The 16,886-nt window shown below is 41.5% G+C and overlaps 1 protein-coding gene across 4 annotated transcripts in view; it reads right to left on the bottom strand.

The window, feature by feature from the left end:
* col6a3 (collagen, type VI, alpha 3) overlaps nucleotides 1-16,168 on the bottom strand; it is a 31,758-nt gene extending 15,590 nt beyond the window's left edge. For 2 of the 4 annotated variants that reach the window (XM_056755552.1, XM_056755553.1), the window contains exons 1-18: nucleotides 15,610-16,168; nucleotides 14,819-15,415; nucleotides 13,937-14,536; nucleotides 13,052-13,651; nucleotides 12,275-12,874; nucleotides 11,510-12,106; nucleotides 10,653-11,252; nucleotides 9,774-10,373; nucleotides 8,996-9,595; nucleotides 8,217-8,816; nucleotides 7,438-8,037; nucleotides 6,659-7,258; nucleotides 5,880-6,479; nucleotides 5,101-5,700; nucleotides 4,321-4,920; nucleotides 2,617-3,228; nucleotides 1,698-2,312; nucleotides 64-657 (exon numbers count right to left, since the gene is read on the bottom strand). In XM_056755552.1, the coding sequence (XP_056611530.1) occupies nucleotides 64-657; nucleotides 1,698-2,312; nucleotides 2,617-3,228; nucleotides 4,321-4,920; nucleotides 5,101-5,700; nucleotides 5,880-6,479; nucleotides 6,659-7,258; nucleotides 7,438-8,037; nucleotides 8,217-8,816; nucleotides 8,996-9,595; nucleotides 9,774-10,373; nucleotides 10,653-11,252; nucleotides 11,510-12,106; nucleotides 12,275-12,874; nucleotides 13,052-13,651; nucleotides 13,937-14,536; nucleotides 14,819-15,415; nucleotides 15,610-16,132 (10,738 nt within the window). In that variant the 5' untranslated portion in view covers nucleotides 16,133-16,168. The remainder of the gene's footprint in view (nucleotides 1-63; nucleotides 658-1,697; nucleotides 2,313-2,616; nucleotides 3,229-4,320; nucleotides 4,921-5,100; nucleotides 5,701-5,879; nucleotides 6,480-6,658; nucleotides 7,259-7,437; nucleotides 8,038-8,216; nucleotides 8,817-8,995; nucleotides 9,596-9,773; nucleotides 10,374-10,652; nucleotides 11,253-11,509; nucleotides 12,107-12,274; nucleotides 12,875-13,051; nucleotides 13,652-13,936; nucleotides 14,537-14,818; nucleotides 15,416-15,609) is intronic. The other 2 variants (XM_056755550.1, XM_056755551.1) reach the window with 2 other exon arrangements.
* Between the last annotated feature and the right edge of the window lie 718 nt (nucleotides 16,169-16,886).

Raw genomic sequence — 16,886 nt, forward strand, 5'->3', positions numbered from 1 at the left:
TTATCTGTACTTATATCCCTCTAACATGCCAAAAAAAGTATATTACATCAATTGTTCACTTACCCAAGTCTTCAGTAGGTATCTCTGCAATGGTTCCATTCAGTCTCGCTATAAACTGGTTCTGTATGTTTGGAAGACTTGGGAAGGTTGACACCTGGAGGAAGTCATCGGGGCTGGTTGCAATCTGTGTCAACTGTCTGGCATCTGCATTTTCTGTACCAATTCCTATACAGTTGACCCGAGAGCTTTTGAGAATCGGGCCGTATAAAGATACATCAGAGGTTGATCTTCCACCAGTGAGGACCACCAAATGCTGGGAAGCCTCTGCTAAGCGCACCCCAGCAGGGGCTTGGAGCTCATTTCGAATCACATACTTAATAGCTTCAGCTAGGTCTGCACCACGCCCACCCATCTGACGAAGTCTCTTGATGGCAGCAAGGACGGACTGCTTGTTGTTGTGGGAGTTTAGAGAGAATTCAGTTTTAGTTCTTTCTCCATACTGTACCAGAGCCACACGAACTTTGTCAGGATTCACATTGAGCTTTTCAACCACTTTGTAGATAAAGTCACGGATGTGAGCGACACCGTTTGGTCCGACACTTTCAGAGCCGTCAATGAGGAATATAATGTCCTTTCTTCCAAGATTGAGGTCTGGAACTGTTAAGTAAAAAATAATAGAATATGATTATTGGGGTTGTTTAACCCCTAGGTCCGATCCACATTTCGCATCTACATTTCTCGTCTTTTTTTCCAAAGCACCTAGACTTTGCGATCTCATGGCGTCTGTCATCTCTAAGCAACCATGGGCTACGATAGCAGTTGAGACGAGGAGGTATAAACAAAGGATATATGGATTATATGCACTAAAAATACCTTGCAATAACTCTGCTGCTAAATTGAATTATGCTGGGATCATCTGTGTCTCCATTTTCATTGAGTTTGTCTATATTGGCTGGTTGTTTCTTGTCACATGACCTGCTGTGTGCATAGGCTTTCTGAAATGTTGAGATTTTTTCATCTCGATGCGGCACCAACGCTCCAGAAAAATCTCCCCCTATTTACGCACAGCTGCAGGGTGTCTACATTTAAAATAACATATATGCGCACGGAAAAGACATGAAAAAAATGTGAATCGGGCCTTAGTCATCTTCGGTCACTTTTAAAGGGAAAATGTTACATTTTTAGTTATTTTGTTTTACTTTACCACAATGATACTAAACATCATGGAGGCAATAGGAAATGAAAGGGAGACAAGTTCATTGTCACTGAAACTTGGTGACTTTTGTGGTACTTGCTATTTGAACACAACAATGTATAATATATGTGAATTGAAAAGGCTAATGTTATCTGAAAAAGCTCATAACAAATGAATTGAATTATGAAAAAATGACTGATACTTTCCATTTATACTTCATGGAAAAACAGAACATTATGATGGCAAAAATATTTCACAGAATCCTAAAAATTTGAAATATTAAAGAAAAAGAAAGTAGAAATATATTCAAGTGATTCACTGATTAAAAGATTTTAGGTGTTTGGTCACTTTTAATCAAAAAGAATATAAGTGTGACCCCTAAAACAGGAGAAAGTTCAAAATAAAATGCATTGCTAATGTTGAACATTCTAAAATAATGAAAATTAATAAAAATATATCATTCTAATCTTCAAATAATTCAAATAAAATAAGAACAAGTTACCTGCAGGCAGTGGGGGTTCAGAAATTTCTTTTCTCGTCATGGTACTGACTTTATTCAAAAGCTCTTGCTCCACCCTAGGTAGCTGCTGGAAGTTTTGGATCGTGAAGGCTAGTTCAGGACGGAAGGAAATTTGTTTGAGCTCCTCTGCATCCGCAGTATGTGCTCCAACTGCCAGGGGGGCAACACGAATTGACTTCAGCTGCTGGGCAGAGCTAGATACATCATCATTTGACTTTCCTCCAGTCACTAGGATGAGAAACTGTGGCACACCTTCCTCGACACGACTACCAGCAGATCTTTGATAGATGTTCTTGGAGACAAAATCCAGAGCTTGTCCAGTATTAAGCTGATTGCCTCCTTTACTTTTCATTCTTTGAATTGCCTGGCGAACTTCCTCCTTTGTGGAGTGCTCATTGAGGAGAAACTCCAGCTTTGGATCATCACTATACTGCACGACAGAAACCCTCACATTGTCCAGACCCACATCTAACTTATCCACTACTCGCTTAACCATGTCTCTTATTGCAGGGAACTCACTTCGCATCTTTGTGGTGCTATCAATGAGGAACACAACATCCCTCTTATCTCCAGGGCGTATTGTTGGAATGACAACCCCTGATTTAAAAAGGGATGACAGTTAGAGCCGAAAGAGTAAGAGAATCATTCACACCACCCATCACTTCATCACTTAAATTTTCCTTCACCTTAACACTCACAAATTGCTGTGGGAATCACTTCAAATGTGTGAACTGACAATTATGTTTTTCCAATTTTATTCATCATAATTCATCTATGATGAGCTAAATTAATTAAAAACTTTATATGCATATCTCTTGTAGCGCACCAATAAAAATATTAATAAAATATAAAATAAAATAAAAACAAAGAAATGAAATATTCATAGAAAAATTGCAAGTACCTGTTCCTGTAGGGAAATATGGACGCAGTCTGGCCAGCTCTTCACTTGAAAGTTCAGTCAGTGTGGTGATGAGTGTGTCCTGAATGGTATAAAGACCAGGTAAGTCATCAACTGAGAGGGCAAATCTGGGAACATAGGCGATAACTTCCAATTCCTGAGTGTCAACCTCCCTTGTCCCTATTCCAAATGGGACAGTTCCTGACTGTTTCAGAGCTCTTGCAGGAGTTCTTATATTGTCTGTTGATTTTCCACCTGAAACCACCACAACGAATTGAGGAACCCCCTCCTGTTTTCTTCCACCACGTCCAGAAGTCAGAACATCCCGACTAACTAAGTCTATGGCTCGCCCAAGGTTGCGCTGCATCCCTCCTCTTTGTCTGAGTTCCTTGATGCCATTTAGAACGCCTTCTTTGGTCTTATAAGAGTTAAGATATATGTCTGCAAATGGATTATCTCCATACTGCACCACACCTACTCTGATCTTGTTCTCACCAATATTAAGATTCTCCACAACTTTGCGTAAAAAGTCCTGGATAATTGGAAAATCCCTGCCAACACCATCAGAACCATCGATCACAAAGACAATGTCCTTCTTGGGTCCTTGAGAGACCCCTGAAATAAAGGTAAGAATACATGATTAAAACTTTATTGGACTGGACAAATAGCCAATTGTAAAACATACGCAAAACAAAACAACAAAACAAACACACCACAAGTAGAAACAGCAGCATTAATTAAATGTAAAGCCTTCACATGCGTATGGCGCAGACAACACTTAAAAAATAGCACTTTTGTGATCAGTATTTTTCGACAATAGGATAATTGTAGTAGCGAGTAGTGATGGGTGTTCTGTATACACTGACTTTACCATTTGATTAACAAACTATGAGTCTGCAAAGATACTGAAAAAACTGTACCACCAGGTTGACACGATAAGACATGATGGAGCATAGCCTAGTACCTACATGCATAAAATTGAGGACACAGTAATTGCATACCAATTACAGTAAGATATAATGCACCTCTCAATGAAAGACACAAGTAGTTGGATAGAAAAAATAACAATTATAAAAACAACAGAAAAAAGAAGATATGAATAATGCTAAACATTAATAAAACTGACATTTTTAAACGATTAAGGAACCTGCCATTGAAGAACTGGCTGTGATGCAGGGATGTTGTGGTGGTCTGTGATTTTAGTGAGTGTTTTCTATTTCTTCTGGGGTGTTACCATATTACTTAACTTTTCATTTTTTTTATTAACAGTGAAAACATCCAATATAAAGGTAAGAGCACACTTACCCTTTACAAACCACATGATCTGAAATATTATTCATGGCCATATACAAAACCAAGAAAACCAAGAAATGTACTTCTATACATATGCACATACAGTAATAGTCCTATTAATAGATGACAATATAAAATCAAATTACTCTAACTGTATTTCTGTCCAAAAATGATAAAAATTCATGGAATATTGCAGTGTTTATTGCACAAACACTATTTATCTCATCCAATAATTTGACTCTCTTGAAAGCAGATCAGAACATGGAATTAAAGAGGATCACAACTTTTTTGTGCACTCAAATTCTAATGGACACACACGAAATGATAAGATCAAACGGATTCATATAATCTATATAAGATGACACAAGATGACGAATGAAATAGAATAGAAAAAATATTCAGTCTCATACTTACCAATAATTGTGGGAAAGATGGGTGTAGAACTCAAAGCTGCCAAATTAATGTTTTTGAAAAGCTGTTCAAGGATACTGGGAAGGAAAGAGAAGTCTCTCACTAAGAGTAAGAATTCAGGATCATGAGAGATTTGCTGCAATTCTCTGCCATTAGAGCCCCTCAATCCAACAGCCAAGGTCAAAATTCCAAGCCCTTTCAATGAGGAAGCTACTGTGTCAACATTGTCAAATGACCTTCCTCCACTTAGCAAAAATAGTATTTGTGGCACACCTTCCAGTCGTCTGCTGCCAGAAGAGGCAGTAAAGACATTGTCTCTGACGTACTGGAGAGCTGCCCCTGTGTTGAGGGGTCTTCCGCCTTTGTGTGTCAGTCCTCTTACACTGTCAATAATGTCTTCCTTTGTCGTGTAGGTATTTAAGTAGAAATGGACCTCTGAATCTCGACTGTACTGCACCACAGAAACACGGTCTCTGTTTGGCTGTACGTAAAATTTTCCCACTATTCTTTGCACAAAGTCACGCATAGCTGGAAAAGAATTCCTAGTGCCGTCTGAACCATCCAGCAAAATCACTATATCCTTTCTTGGTACGGTGTGATCAGCTAGACGAAAAAACACCCTCATTAACCCCAATCTATTTCCATAAAATTAAAACATCTTTAAAAATATCACATTACTTCAACACCTCATTGGCTTTCTCTGGCTGTGCCGCTCAAGACAATTAAAGAAGATCAACTAGTAAGACAATGCATAGCATGTTGAAAAGTTCTACCATGGCATACCAGTAACAGTTGGTGACGTTGGAGCGATGGGTATTGCAACAGTCTCTAACGAGGCCAGTACCTGCTCTTGGACATTTGGAAGCTCACTGAAGTCAGACACAGATATAGCGTAATTAGGATCATATGAAATTCTCTGCAATTCTCTGCTGTCAGAGCCCCTCGATCCTATTCCAAAGGTCTGGACTCCGATTTCTTTTAGAGAGGAAGCTGCTGTGTCAACATTGTCAAATGACCTTCCACCACTAAGCAAAATCAGTATTTGCTGCACACCCTCCAATCGTCTGCTGCCAGAGGAGGCAGTAAAGACATTGTCTCTGACATACTGGAGAGCTGCCCCTGTGTTGAGGGGTCTTCCACCTTTGTGTCTCAGACCTCTTACACTGTCAATAATGTCTTCCATTGTCGTGTATGTGTTAAGGAAGAAATTGACCTCTGCGTCCATGCTGTACTGGACCACAGAAATATGGTCTCTGTTCGTCTCTACGTTTAATTTCCCCACTACTCCTTGCAAAAAGTCACGCATAGCTGGGAAAGAATTCCTAGTACCATCTGAACCATCCAGCAAAAACACAATGTCCTTTCCTGGTACGGTGTAATCAGCTAGAGGAAAAAACAGCCTCATTAAACCCAATGTATTTCCATAACATTAAAACATCTTTAAAAATATCACATTACTTCAACATCTCATTGGCTTTCTCTGGCTGTGCCACTCATGACAAATTAAGAAGATCAAATAGTTAGATAAGTCGTAGCATTTGAAAAGTTGTAGCACTGCATACCGGTGACAGTTGGTGTCGTTGGAGCGATGGGTATTGCAACAGTCTTTACATAGGCCATCAGCTGCTCTTGGACATTTGGAAGCTCACTGAAGTCGGACACAGATATAGCGTAATTGGGATCATATGAAATTCTCTGCAATTCTCTGCTGTCAGAGCCCCTCGATCCTATTCCAAAGGTCTGGACTCCGATTTTTTTTAGAGAGGAAGCTGCTGTGTCAACATTGTCAAATGACCTTCCACCACTAAGCAAAATGAGTATTTGCTGCACACCCTCCAATCGTCTGCTCCCAGAGGAGGCAGTAAAGACATTGTCTTTGACGTACTGGAGGGCTGCCCCTGTGTTGAGGGGTCTTCCCCCTTTGTGTCTCAGACCTCTTACACTGTCAATAATGTCTTCCATTGTCGTGTATGTGTTAAGATTGAAATTGACCTCTGCGTCCCTGCTGTACTGGACCACAGAAATATGATCTCTGTTTGTCTTTACGTTTAATTTCCCCACTACTCCTTGCACAAAGTCACGCATAGCTGGGAAAGAATTCCTAGTACCATCTGAACCATCCAGCAAAAACACAATGTCCTTTCCTGGTACGGTGTAATCAGCTAGAGGAAAAAACAGCCTCATTAACCCCAATGTATTTTCATAACATTAAAACATCTTTAAAAATATCACATTACTTCAACATCTCATTGGCTTTCTCTGGCTGTGCCACTCATGACAAATTAAGAAGATCAAATAGTTAGATAAGGCGTAGCATTTGAAAAGTTTTAGCACTGCATACCGGTGACAGTTGGTGACGTTGGAGTGATGGGTATTGCAACAGTCTTTACAAAGGCCATCAGCTGCTCTTGGACATTTGGAAGCTCACTGAAGTCGGACACAGATATAGCGTAATTGGGATCATATGAAATTCTCTGCAATTCTCTGCTGTCAGAGCCCCTCGATCCTATTCCAAAGGTCTGGACTCCGATTTCTTTTAGAGAGGAAGCTCCTGTGTCAACATTGTCAAATGATCTTCCACCACTAAGCAAAATGAGTATTTGCTGCACACCCTCCAATCGTCTGCTCCCAGAGGAGGCAGTAAAGACATTGTCTTTGACGTACTGGAGGGCTGCCCCTGTGTTGAGGGGTCTTCCCCCTTTGTGTCTCAGACCTCTTACACTGTCAATAATGTCTTCCATTGTCGTGTATGTGTTAAGATTGAAATTGACCTCTGCGTCCCTGCTGTACTGGACCACAGAAATATGATCTCTGTTTGTCTTTATGTTTAATTTCCCCACTACTCCTTGCACAAAGTCACGCATAGCTGGGAAAGAATTCCTAGTACCATCTGAACCATCCAGCAAAAACACAATGTCCTTTCCTGGTACGGTGTAATCAGCTAGAGGAAAAAACAGCCTCATTAACCCGAATATATTTCCATAACATTAAAACATCTTTAAAAATATCACATTACTTCAACATCTCATTGGCTTTCTCTGGCTGTACCACTCATGACAAATTAAGAAGATCAAATAGTTAGATAAGGCGTAGCATTTGAAAAGTTGTAGCACTGCATACCGGTGACAGTTAGTGACGTTGGAGCGATGGGTATTGCAACAGTCTTTACAAAGGCCATCAGCTGCTCTTGGACATTTGGAAGCTCACTGAAGTCGGACACAGATATAGCGTAATTGGGATCATATGAAATTCTCTGCAATTCTCTGCTGTCAGAGCCCCTCGATCCTATTCCAAAGGTCTGGACTCCGATTTCTTTTAGAGAGGAAGCTGCTGTGTCAACATTGTCAAATGACCTTCCACCACTAAGCAAAATGAGTATTTGCTGCACACCTTCCAATCGTCTACTGCCAGAGGAGGCAGTAAAGACATTGTCTTTGACGTACTGGAGGGCTGCCCCTGTGTTGAGGGGTCTTCCCCCTTTGTGTCTCAGACCTCTTACACTGTCAATAATGTCTTCCATTGTCGTGTATGTGTTAAGATTGAAATTGACCTCTGGGTCCCTGCTGTACTGGACCACAGAAATATGATCTCTGTTTGTCTTTACGTTTAATTTCCCCACTACTCCTTGCACAAAGTCACGCATAGCTGGGAAAGAATTCCTAGTACCATCTGAACCATCCAGCAAAAACACAATGTCCTTTCCTGGTACGGTGTAATCAGCTAGAGGAAAAAACAGCCTCATTAACCCGAATGTATTTCCATAACATTAAAACATCTTTAAAAATATCACATTACTTCAACATCTCATTGGCTTTCTCTGGCTGTGCAACTCATGACAAATTAAGAAGATCAAATAGTTAGATAAGGCGTAGCATTTGAAAAGTTTTAGCACTGCATACCGGTGACAGTTGGTGACGTTGGAGTGATGGGTATTGCAACAGTCTTTACAAAGGCCATCAGCTGCTCTTGGACATTTGGAAGCTCACTGAAGTCGGACACAGATATAGCGTAATTGGGATCATATGAAATTCTCTGCAATTCTCTGCTGTCAGAGCCCCTCGATCCTATTCCAAAGGTCTGGACTCCGATTTCTTTTAGAGAGGAAGCTGCTGTGTCAACATTGTCAAATGATCTTCCACCACTAAGCAAAATGAGTATTTGCTGCACACCCTCCAATCGTCTGCTCCCAGAGGAGGCAGTAAAGACATTGTCTTTGACGTACTGGAGGGCTGCCCCTGTGTTGAGGGGTCTTCCCCCTTTGTGTCTCAGACCTCTTACACTGTCAATAATGTCTTCCATTGTCGTGTATGTGTTAAGATTGAAATTGACCTCTGCGTCCCTGCTGTACTGGACCACAGAAATATGATCTCTGTTTGTCTTTATGTTTAATTTCCCCACTACTCCTTGCACAAAGTCACGCATAGCTGGGAAAGAATTCCTAGTACCATCTGAACCATCCAGCAAAAACACAATGTCCTTTCCTGGTACGGTGTAATCAGCTAGAGGAAAAAACAGCCTCATTAACCCGAATGTATTTCCATAACATTAAAACATCTTTAAAAATATCACATTACTTCAACATCTCATTGGCTTTCTCTGGCTGTACCACTCATGACAAATTAAGAAGATCAAATAGTTAGATAAGGCGTAGCATTTGAAAAGTTGTAGCACTGCATACCGGTGACAGTTGGTGACGTTGGAGCGATGGGTTTTGCAACAGTCTTTACATAGGCCATCAGCTGCTCTTGGACATTTGGAAGGTCACTGAAGTCGGACACAGATATAGCGTAATTGGGATCATATGAAATTCTCTGCAATTCTCTGCTGTCAGAGCCCCTCGATCCTATTCCAAAGGTCTGGACTCCGATTTCTTTTAGAGAGGAAGCTGCTGTGTCAACATTGTCAAATGACCTTCCACCACTAAGCAAAATGAGTATTTGCTGCACACCTTCCAGTCGTCTGCTGCCAGATGAGGCAGAAAAAATATTGTCTCTTACGTATTGGAGAGCTGCCCCTGTGTTGAGGGGTCTTCCCCCTTTGTGTGTCAGCCCTCTTACACTGTCAATAATGTCTTCCTTTGTCGTGTACGTATTCAAGTAGAAATGTACTTCTGATTCTCGACTGTACTGCACCACAGAAACACGGTCTCGGTTTGGCTGTGCATTAAATTTCCCAACGACACTCTGCACAAAGTCACGCATAGCTGGGAAAGAATTCCTAGTGCCATCTGAACCGTCCAGCAGAAACACTATATCCTTTTTTGGTACGGTGTAATCAGCTAGAGGAAAAATAGCCGCATTAACAACAAGTCATTTTCATGACATTAAATATATTTACAAATATCACATTACTTCAACACCTCATTGGCGTTCTAAGGCTCTGCCGCTCATGACAAATTTAGAAGATCAACAAGAAAGAAAAGGCATAGCATGTTGAAAAGTTATACTACGGCATACCGGTAACAGTTTGAGACGTTGGAGCGATGGGTATTGCAATAGTTTCTACAGAGGCCAGCAACTGCTCTTGGACATTTGGAAGCTCACTGAAGTCGGACAGAGATATAGCGTAACTGGGATTGTATGAAATTCTCTGCAATTCTCTACTGTCAGAGCCCTGCGATCCAATACCAAAGGTCTGGATTCCGATTTCTTTTAGAGAGGAAGCTACTGTGTCAACATTGTCAAATGACCTTCCTCCACTGAGCAAAATGAGTATTTGCTGCACACCCTCCAATCGTCTGCTGCCAGAGGAGGCAGTAAAGACATTGTCTCTGACGTACTGGAGAGCTGCCCCTGTTTTGAGGGGTCTTCCCCCTTTGTGTCTCAGACCTCTTACACTTTCAATAATGTCGTCCTCCGTCTTGTATGTGTTAAGATGGAAATTGACCTCTGCGTCCCTGCTGTATTGGACCAGAGAAACACGATCTCTGTTATCAGCTACCTCCAATCTCTCAACCATTCTTTGAACAAACTCTTTCATTGCTGGGAACTCATTCCTAGTGCCATCAGATCCATCCAGCAGGAAGACAACATCTCTCCGTGGTCTTTGACCCTCAACTGGGAAATAAACATGTGAGTGAGATGAGGGACATTGTAAGCAAACTGCTCAATGCAGTCAACTGTGTGTTTTCTTAATGTTGATGTTGCTGTACTCATTATCTATATTTGATATACCTTTATATTGATACCTATCATTTTTATGTCATATGAAAGAGAAATAAAAAAGCATAAACCTTTGAACCAATTAATTGGAACCACAGGAATATTTTGACAAAACTTACTAAGACCATAATATCTAAGAGGCAATACACCAAGCCAGGTAGAATTACTTCTTACCCTGAACTGCGGTAAATGTAGGCGTAACCTCTTCAAGTACTCTGTTAATGTTAGTGAAAAGCTGCCCATGGACTTGTGCAAGCTCAGCAAAGTCAGTCACTGAGAGTGCGTAGCTAGGATCATGCGAGACACTCTGTAGTTCTCTGCTGTCAGAACTCCTCGACCCTATGCCAAAGATCAACACCCCAAAGTCCTTCAGGGATGAGGCCGGGGACTCGACATTATCAAATGACCTTCCACCACTCAGTAAAATCAGTAACTGAGGCACACCCTCAACACGTCTACTTCCAGAAGAGGCAGTGAAGACATTTTCCTTCACAAACTTCAAGGCTGCGCCAGTGTTAAGAGGTCTCCCTCCTTTGTGCCTCAGACCCTTGACAGCATCAAGAATGTCTTCCTTTGTTGTGTATGTGTTGAGATAGAAACGGGCCTCTGGATCTCTGCTGAACTGGATCACTGACACACGGTCTCTCCTGTCTGACACATTCAATCTCTCCACCATCCTTTCCACAAACTCAAGCATCGAAGGGAAAGAAGTCCTAGTGGCATCTGAACCATCCAGCAGGAACACTACATCCTTCTGAGCCATCCTACGCTCAGCTATGGGTATTGAAATAGAAAACAAAGTTGTGAGAACACTTTCCCCTGACATTCTATAAAGACGTATCTTGCAGTTGTCAGCAACTGCACACAGGATATTAATTCCCAAATCTTTCTACTCGTGCTTTCTAACTGTCTTTGATAGAAGTTCATAACCTTGGCGTTTTCCAAGATTTTGTCAACATGCATTTGGCTAGAGTTCCAAATTGTGAACTGTCAATAACATTCATTGAGAGATGTGTTAGAATCTACCTTACCCATAACAGTTGGTGTCATTTGCATCCCTTGCACAGGCACACTGTTGAGTGTGTCGATAAACTGTTGCTGAACACTTGGAAGGTCAGAGAATCCAAGGATGGACTGTACATATGCTGTATCACTGGCAATTCTCTTTACCTCTCTGCTGGAATTTCTAGTGCCTATGCCAAATATCAAAATACCACTCTCTTTCAAAGCAGTGGCAGGCGTATCTATGTTATCGCTTGAACGTCCTCCACTGAGCAAGATAAGGACCTGAGGAACACCCTCTTGCCTTCTGCTCCCCGTAGAGGCAGCAAAGACATTGCCCCTCACATACTGGAGAGCCGACCCAGTGTTGAGGGGTCTCCCTCCTCTATGCCTCAGAGCCCTGATTGTATTCAGAATCTCCCCTTTTGTTGCGTAAGTATTCAGATAGAAATGGGCCTTGGGGTCTCTACTGTACTGCACCACAGAAACACGGTCTATTTTTGCCTCTATGTTTAAATTCTCCACTACTCTTTGCAAAAACTCAAGCATTGCTGGGAAAGAATTCCTAGTGCCATCCGAACCGTCCAGCAGAAAAACGATGTCTTTTCTGAGTGTAGGGAAATCTGCTAGGGAAAGACAAGCACAGAGACAAAATGAAGTAATATGATATTACTCTTTAACTATTTTAGCTGTCAATGATCGGTCCATTGCTAACAACTATTCAACAGATTCATTATAGACAGAAAGGAAACAGGATGTGAGATAACTTGTTTAAATGTTTGCCATATACATACTGGTAACAACTGGTGACGTTGGAGCGAGGTGTAATGAAACACTCTCTACAGAGTCAAGCAGCTGCTCTTGGACATTTGGAAGCTCACTGAAGTCAGACAGGGACATAGCATAACTGGGGTCAAATGAAATTCTCTGCAATTCTCTGCTGTCAGAGCCCCTCGATCCTATTCCGAAGGTAAAGACTCCAATTTCTTTAAGAGAGGTAGCTGCTGTGTCAAAATTGTCAAATGACCTTCCTCCACTAAGCAAAAGGAGTATTTGCGGCACACCCTCCAGTCGTCTGCTGCCAGATGAGGCGGAAAAAATATTGTCTTTGACGTATTGGAGTGCTGCCCCTGTGTTGAGGGGTCTTCCCCCTTTGTGTGTCAGCCCTCTTACACTGTCAATAATGTCTTCCTTTGTCGTGTAGGTATTCAAGTAGAAATGTACTTCTGATTCTCGACTGTACTGCACCACAGAAACACGGTCTCTGTTTGGCTGTACGTTAAATCTCCGAACTAGTCTTTGCACAAAGTCACTCATAGCTGGGAAAGAATTCCTAGTACCATCTGATCCATCCAGCAAAAACACTATATCCTTTCTTGGTAGGGTGTAATCAGCTAGAGGAAAAACAGCCTTATTAACCCCAATCTATTTCCATAACATTAAAACATATATACAAATGTCACATTACTTCAACATCTGAATGGATTTCTCTGGCTATGCCGCTCATGACAAATTAAGAAAAAAACTAGTAAGACAATGCATAGCATGATGAAAAGTTCTAAACTACGTACCGGTCACAGTTGGTGATGTTGGACCGCTGGGTATTGCCACACTCTCTATAGAGTCCACCAGCTGGTCCTGGACATTTCGAAGCTCACTAAAGTCAGACAATGATATAACGTAATTGGGTTCATATGAAATTCTTTGCAATTCTCTGCTGTCAGAGCCCTGCGATCCTATACCAAAGGTCTGTACTCCGATTTCTTTTAGAGAGGAAGCTGCTCTGTCAACATTGTCAATTGACCTTCCTCCACTAAGCAAAATTAGTATTTGCTGCACACCCTCCAATCGTCTGCTGCCAGAGGAGGCTGTAAAGACATTGTCTCTGACATACTTAAGAGCTGCTCCTGTGTTGAGGGGTCTTCCCCCTTTGTGTCTCAGACCTCTTACATTGTCAATAATGTCTTCCTTTGTCATATATGTGTTAAGATGGAAATTGACCTCTGCGTTCCTGCTGTATTGGACCAGAGAAACACGATCTCTGTTATCAGCTACCTCCAATCTCTCAACCATTCTTTGAACAAACTCTTTTATTGCTGGGAACCCATTCCTAGTGCCATCAGATCCATCCAGCAGGAAGACAACATCTCTCCTTGGTCTACGACCCTCAACTGAGAAATAAACATGTGAGTGAGATAAGGGACATTGTAAGCAAACAGCTCAATACACTCAACATGCGTTTTTTAAACGGGGATGTTGCTGTACTTATTATTTCTTTTTGATATACCTTATTATTGATACCTATCATTTCTTATGTCATAGGAAAGATAAATCAAAATAAAAAAGCATTAACCTTTGAACCAATTCATTGGAACCACAAGTACATTTAGACAAAACTTACTACAACCATAAGATCTAAGAGGCTTTACAGCAAGCCAGTAAGAATTTCTTCTTACCCCGAACTGTGGTAGTTGTAGGCGTACCCTCTTCAATTACTCTGTTAATGTTAGTGAAAAGCTGCCGTTGGACTCCGGGAAGCTCAGCAAAGTCACTCACTGAGAGTGTGTAGCTTGGGTCATGCGAGAGACTCTGCAGTTCTCTCGTGTCAGAACTCCTCGACCCTATGCCAAAGATCAACACCCCAAGTTCCTTGAGGGATGAGGCCGGGGACTCAACATTATCAAATGACCTTCCACCACTCAGCAAAATCAGTAACTGAGGCACACCCTCAATACGTCTACTTCCAGAAGAGGCAGTGAAGACATTTTCCTTTACAAACTGCAAGGCTGCGCCAGTGTTAAGAGGTCTCCCTCCTTTGTGCCTCAGACCCTTGACAGCATTAAGAATGTCTTCCTTTGTTGTGTATGTGTTAAGATAGAAATGGGCCTCTGGATCTCTGCTGAACTGTACCACTGACACACGGTCTCTCCTGTCTGACACATTCAATCTCTCCACCATCCTTTCAAGAAACTCAAGCATCGAAGGGAAAGAAGTCCTAGTTGCATCTGAACCATCAAGCAGGAACACTACATCCTGCCGAGCCATCCTACGCTCAGCTATGGGTATTGAAATAGAAAACAAAGTCGTGAGAACACTTTCACCCGACATTCTCTAAAGACGTAACTTGCAGAAGTCAGCAACTGCAAACATGATAATAATTCCCCACCCATTCTACTCTTTATTTCTAACAGTATTTGACAGAAATTCCTAACCTTAGCGTATGAGGCAAATCTTCCAAGATTCTTCCTACATGCATTTGACTAGAGTTCCAAATTATGCAATGTCTGTAACATACATTGAGTGTGCTCTATCTAGAGATGTGTGAGAATCTATCATACCCATAACAGTAGGTGTCACTTGCATCCCTTGCACAGGCACATTGTTGAGCAAGTCGATAAACTGCTGCTGAACACTTGGAAGGTCAGAGAATTCAAGGATGGACTGTACATAAGCTGTATCACTGGCAATTCTCTTTACCTCTCCGCTCGAATTTCTTGTGCCCATGCCAAATATCAAAATCCCACTCTCTTTCAAAGCAGTGGCAGGCATATCTATGTTATCGGTTGAACGACCTCCACTGAGCAGGATAAGGACCTGATGAACACCCTCTTGCCTTCTGCTCCCTGCAGAGGCAGCAAAGACATTGCCCTTCAAATAATGGAGAGCCGCCCCAGTGTTGAGGGGTCTCCCTCCTCTATGCCTCAGAGCCCTGATTGTATTAAGAATCTCCCCTTTTGTTATGTAAGTATTCAGATAGAAATGGACCTCGGGGTCTCGACTGTACTGCACCACAGAAACACGATCTCTTTTTGCCTCTATGTTTAAATTCTCCACTACTCTTTGCACAAACTCTCGCATTGCTGGAAAAGAATTCCTAGTGCCATCTGAACCATCCAGCAGAAAAACTACGTCTTTTCTGAGTGTGGGGAAATCTGCTAGGGAAAAACAAGCACAGATTCAATAACGTAAAGTAATTTTGACAACGTTCAAACATCTTTAGAATACGACATAACTCTTTGCCTATCTTAGCTGTTGCTGATCCCAGTGCTCACAACTAGTCTGCAGATAGATACAGTAGAAAGGTAACAGGATGTGAGATAACTTTTGTAAATGTATGCCATGCACATACCGGTAACATCTGGTGACGTTGGAGTGATGGGTATTGCCACAGTCTCTACAGAGGCCAGCAGCTGCTCTTGAACATTTTGAAGCTCACTGAAGTCGGAAACAGATATAGCGTAATTGGGATCATATGAAATTCTCTGCAATTCCCTGCTGTCAGAGCCCTTAGATCCTATACCAAATATCTGGACTCCAATTTCTTTTAGAGAGGAAGCTGCTGTGTCAACTTTGTCAAATGACCTTCCTCCACTAAGCAAAATGAGTATTTGCGGCACACCCTCGAGTCGTCTGCTGCCAGATGAGGCAGTAAAGACATTGTCTCTGACGTACTGGAGAGCTGCTCCTGTGTTGAGGGGTCTTCCCCCTTTGTTGGTCAGTCCTGTTACACTATCAATAATTTCTTTCTTTGTCTTGTATGTGTTGAGATTGAAATTGACCTCTGCGTCCCTGCTGTACTGGACAAGAGAAACACGATCTCTATTCTCAGCTACATCCAATCTCTCCACCATTCTTTGAACAAACTCCTTCATTGCTGGGAAACCATTCTTAGTGCCATCAGATCCATCCAGCAGGAAGACAACATCTCTCTCTGGCTTATCAGCTAAGAAACAATTATTGATTAGAAAAATTGGGTAGAACTTAATTTTACTGTTCATTTTACGCTTTAAAAAAAAACTGATTACAAATAAGATCTTGGTCCATGAAAACTGATTAACTGATTATTTTTTTACCTTGATACTTACCCATCAAAGGTTTTTTGTTTTCAGTATGATATAGTTTCATTGCTTCCAGTAACTGTGGCTGGAGTTTTGGTAATTCACTGAATTCAGCAAATGACACCACATGATTTTCAGATGATATTCTATGTAGTTCATCAGAGTATGCATCCTTTCCTCCTATTCCTAGTATAAGCACACCGTTTTCTTTAAGAGACGAGGCAGACTCAGAAATGTTGTCCCTTGACCTTCCATTAGTCAACAGAATTAATATTTGAGGGATGCGTTCTTTGTGCCTACTTCCTGATGAGCTTTTAAAGATATTTTCCTTTACATATCGAAGGGCAGATCCTGTGTTAAGGGGCCTCCCACCTTTATGGCTTAATACCTTAACAGCATTCAATACATCATCCTTTCTTGTGAATGAATTTAGGTAAAAATTTGCCAAAGCTACATTGCTGTACTGAATTACTGATATTCTGTCCGCATCAATTCCCACATTGAGATTTGTTATAATATTGTACAGAAAATCACGTATTTCTTGAAATCCTCTTTTTGTACTGTCAGA

The sequence above is a fragment of the Triplophysa dalaica genome, chromosome 8, assembly GCF_015846415.1.
Source record: "Triplophysa dalaica isolate WHDGS20190420 chromosome 8, ASM1584641v1, whole genome shotgun sequence".
Classification (NCBI taxonomy): domain Eukaryota; kingdom Metazoa; phylum Chordata; class Actinopteri; order Cypriniformes; family Nemacheilidae; genus Triplophysa; species Triplophysa dalaica.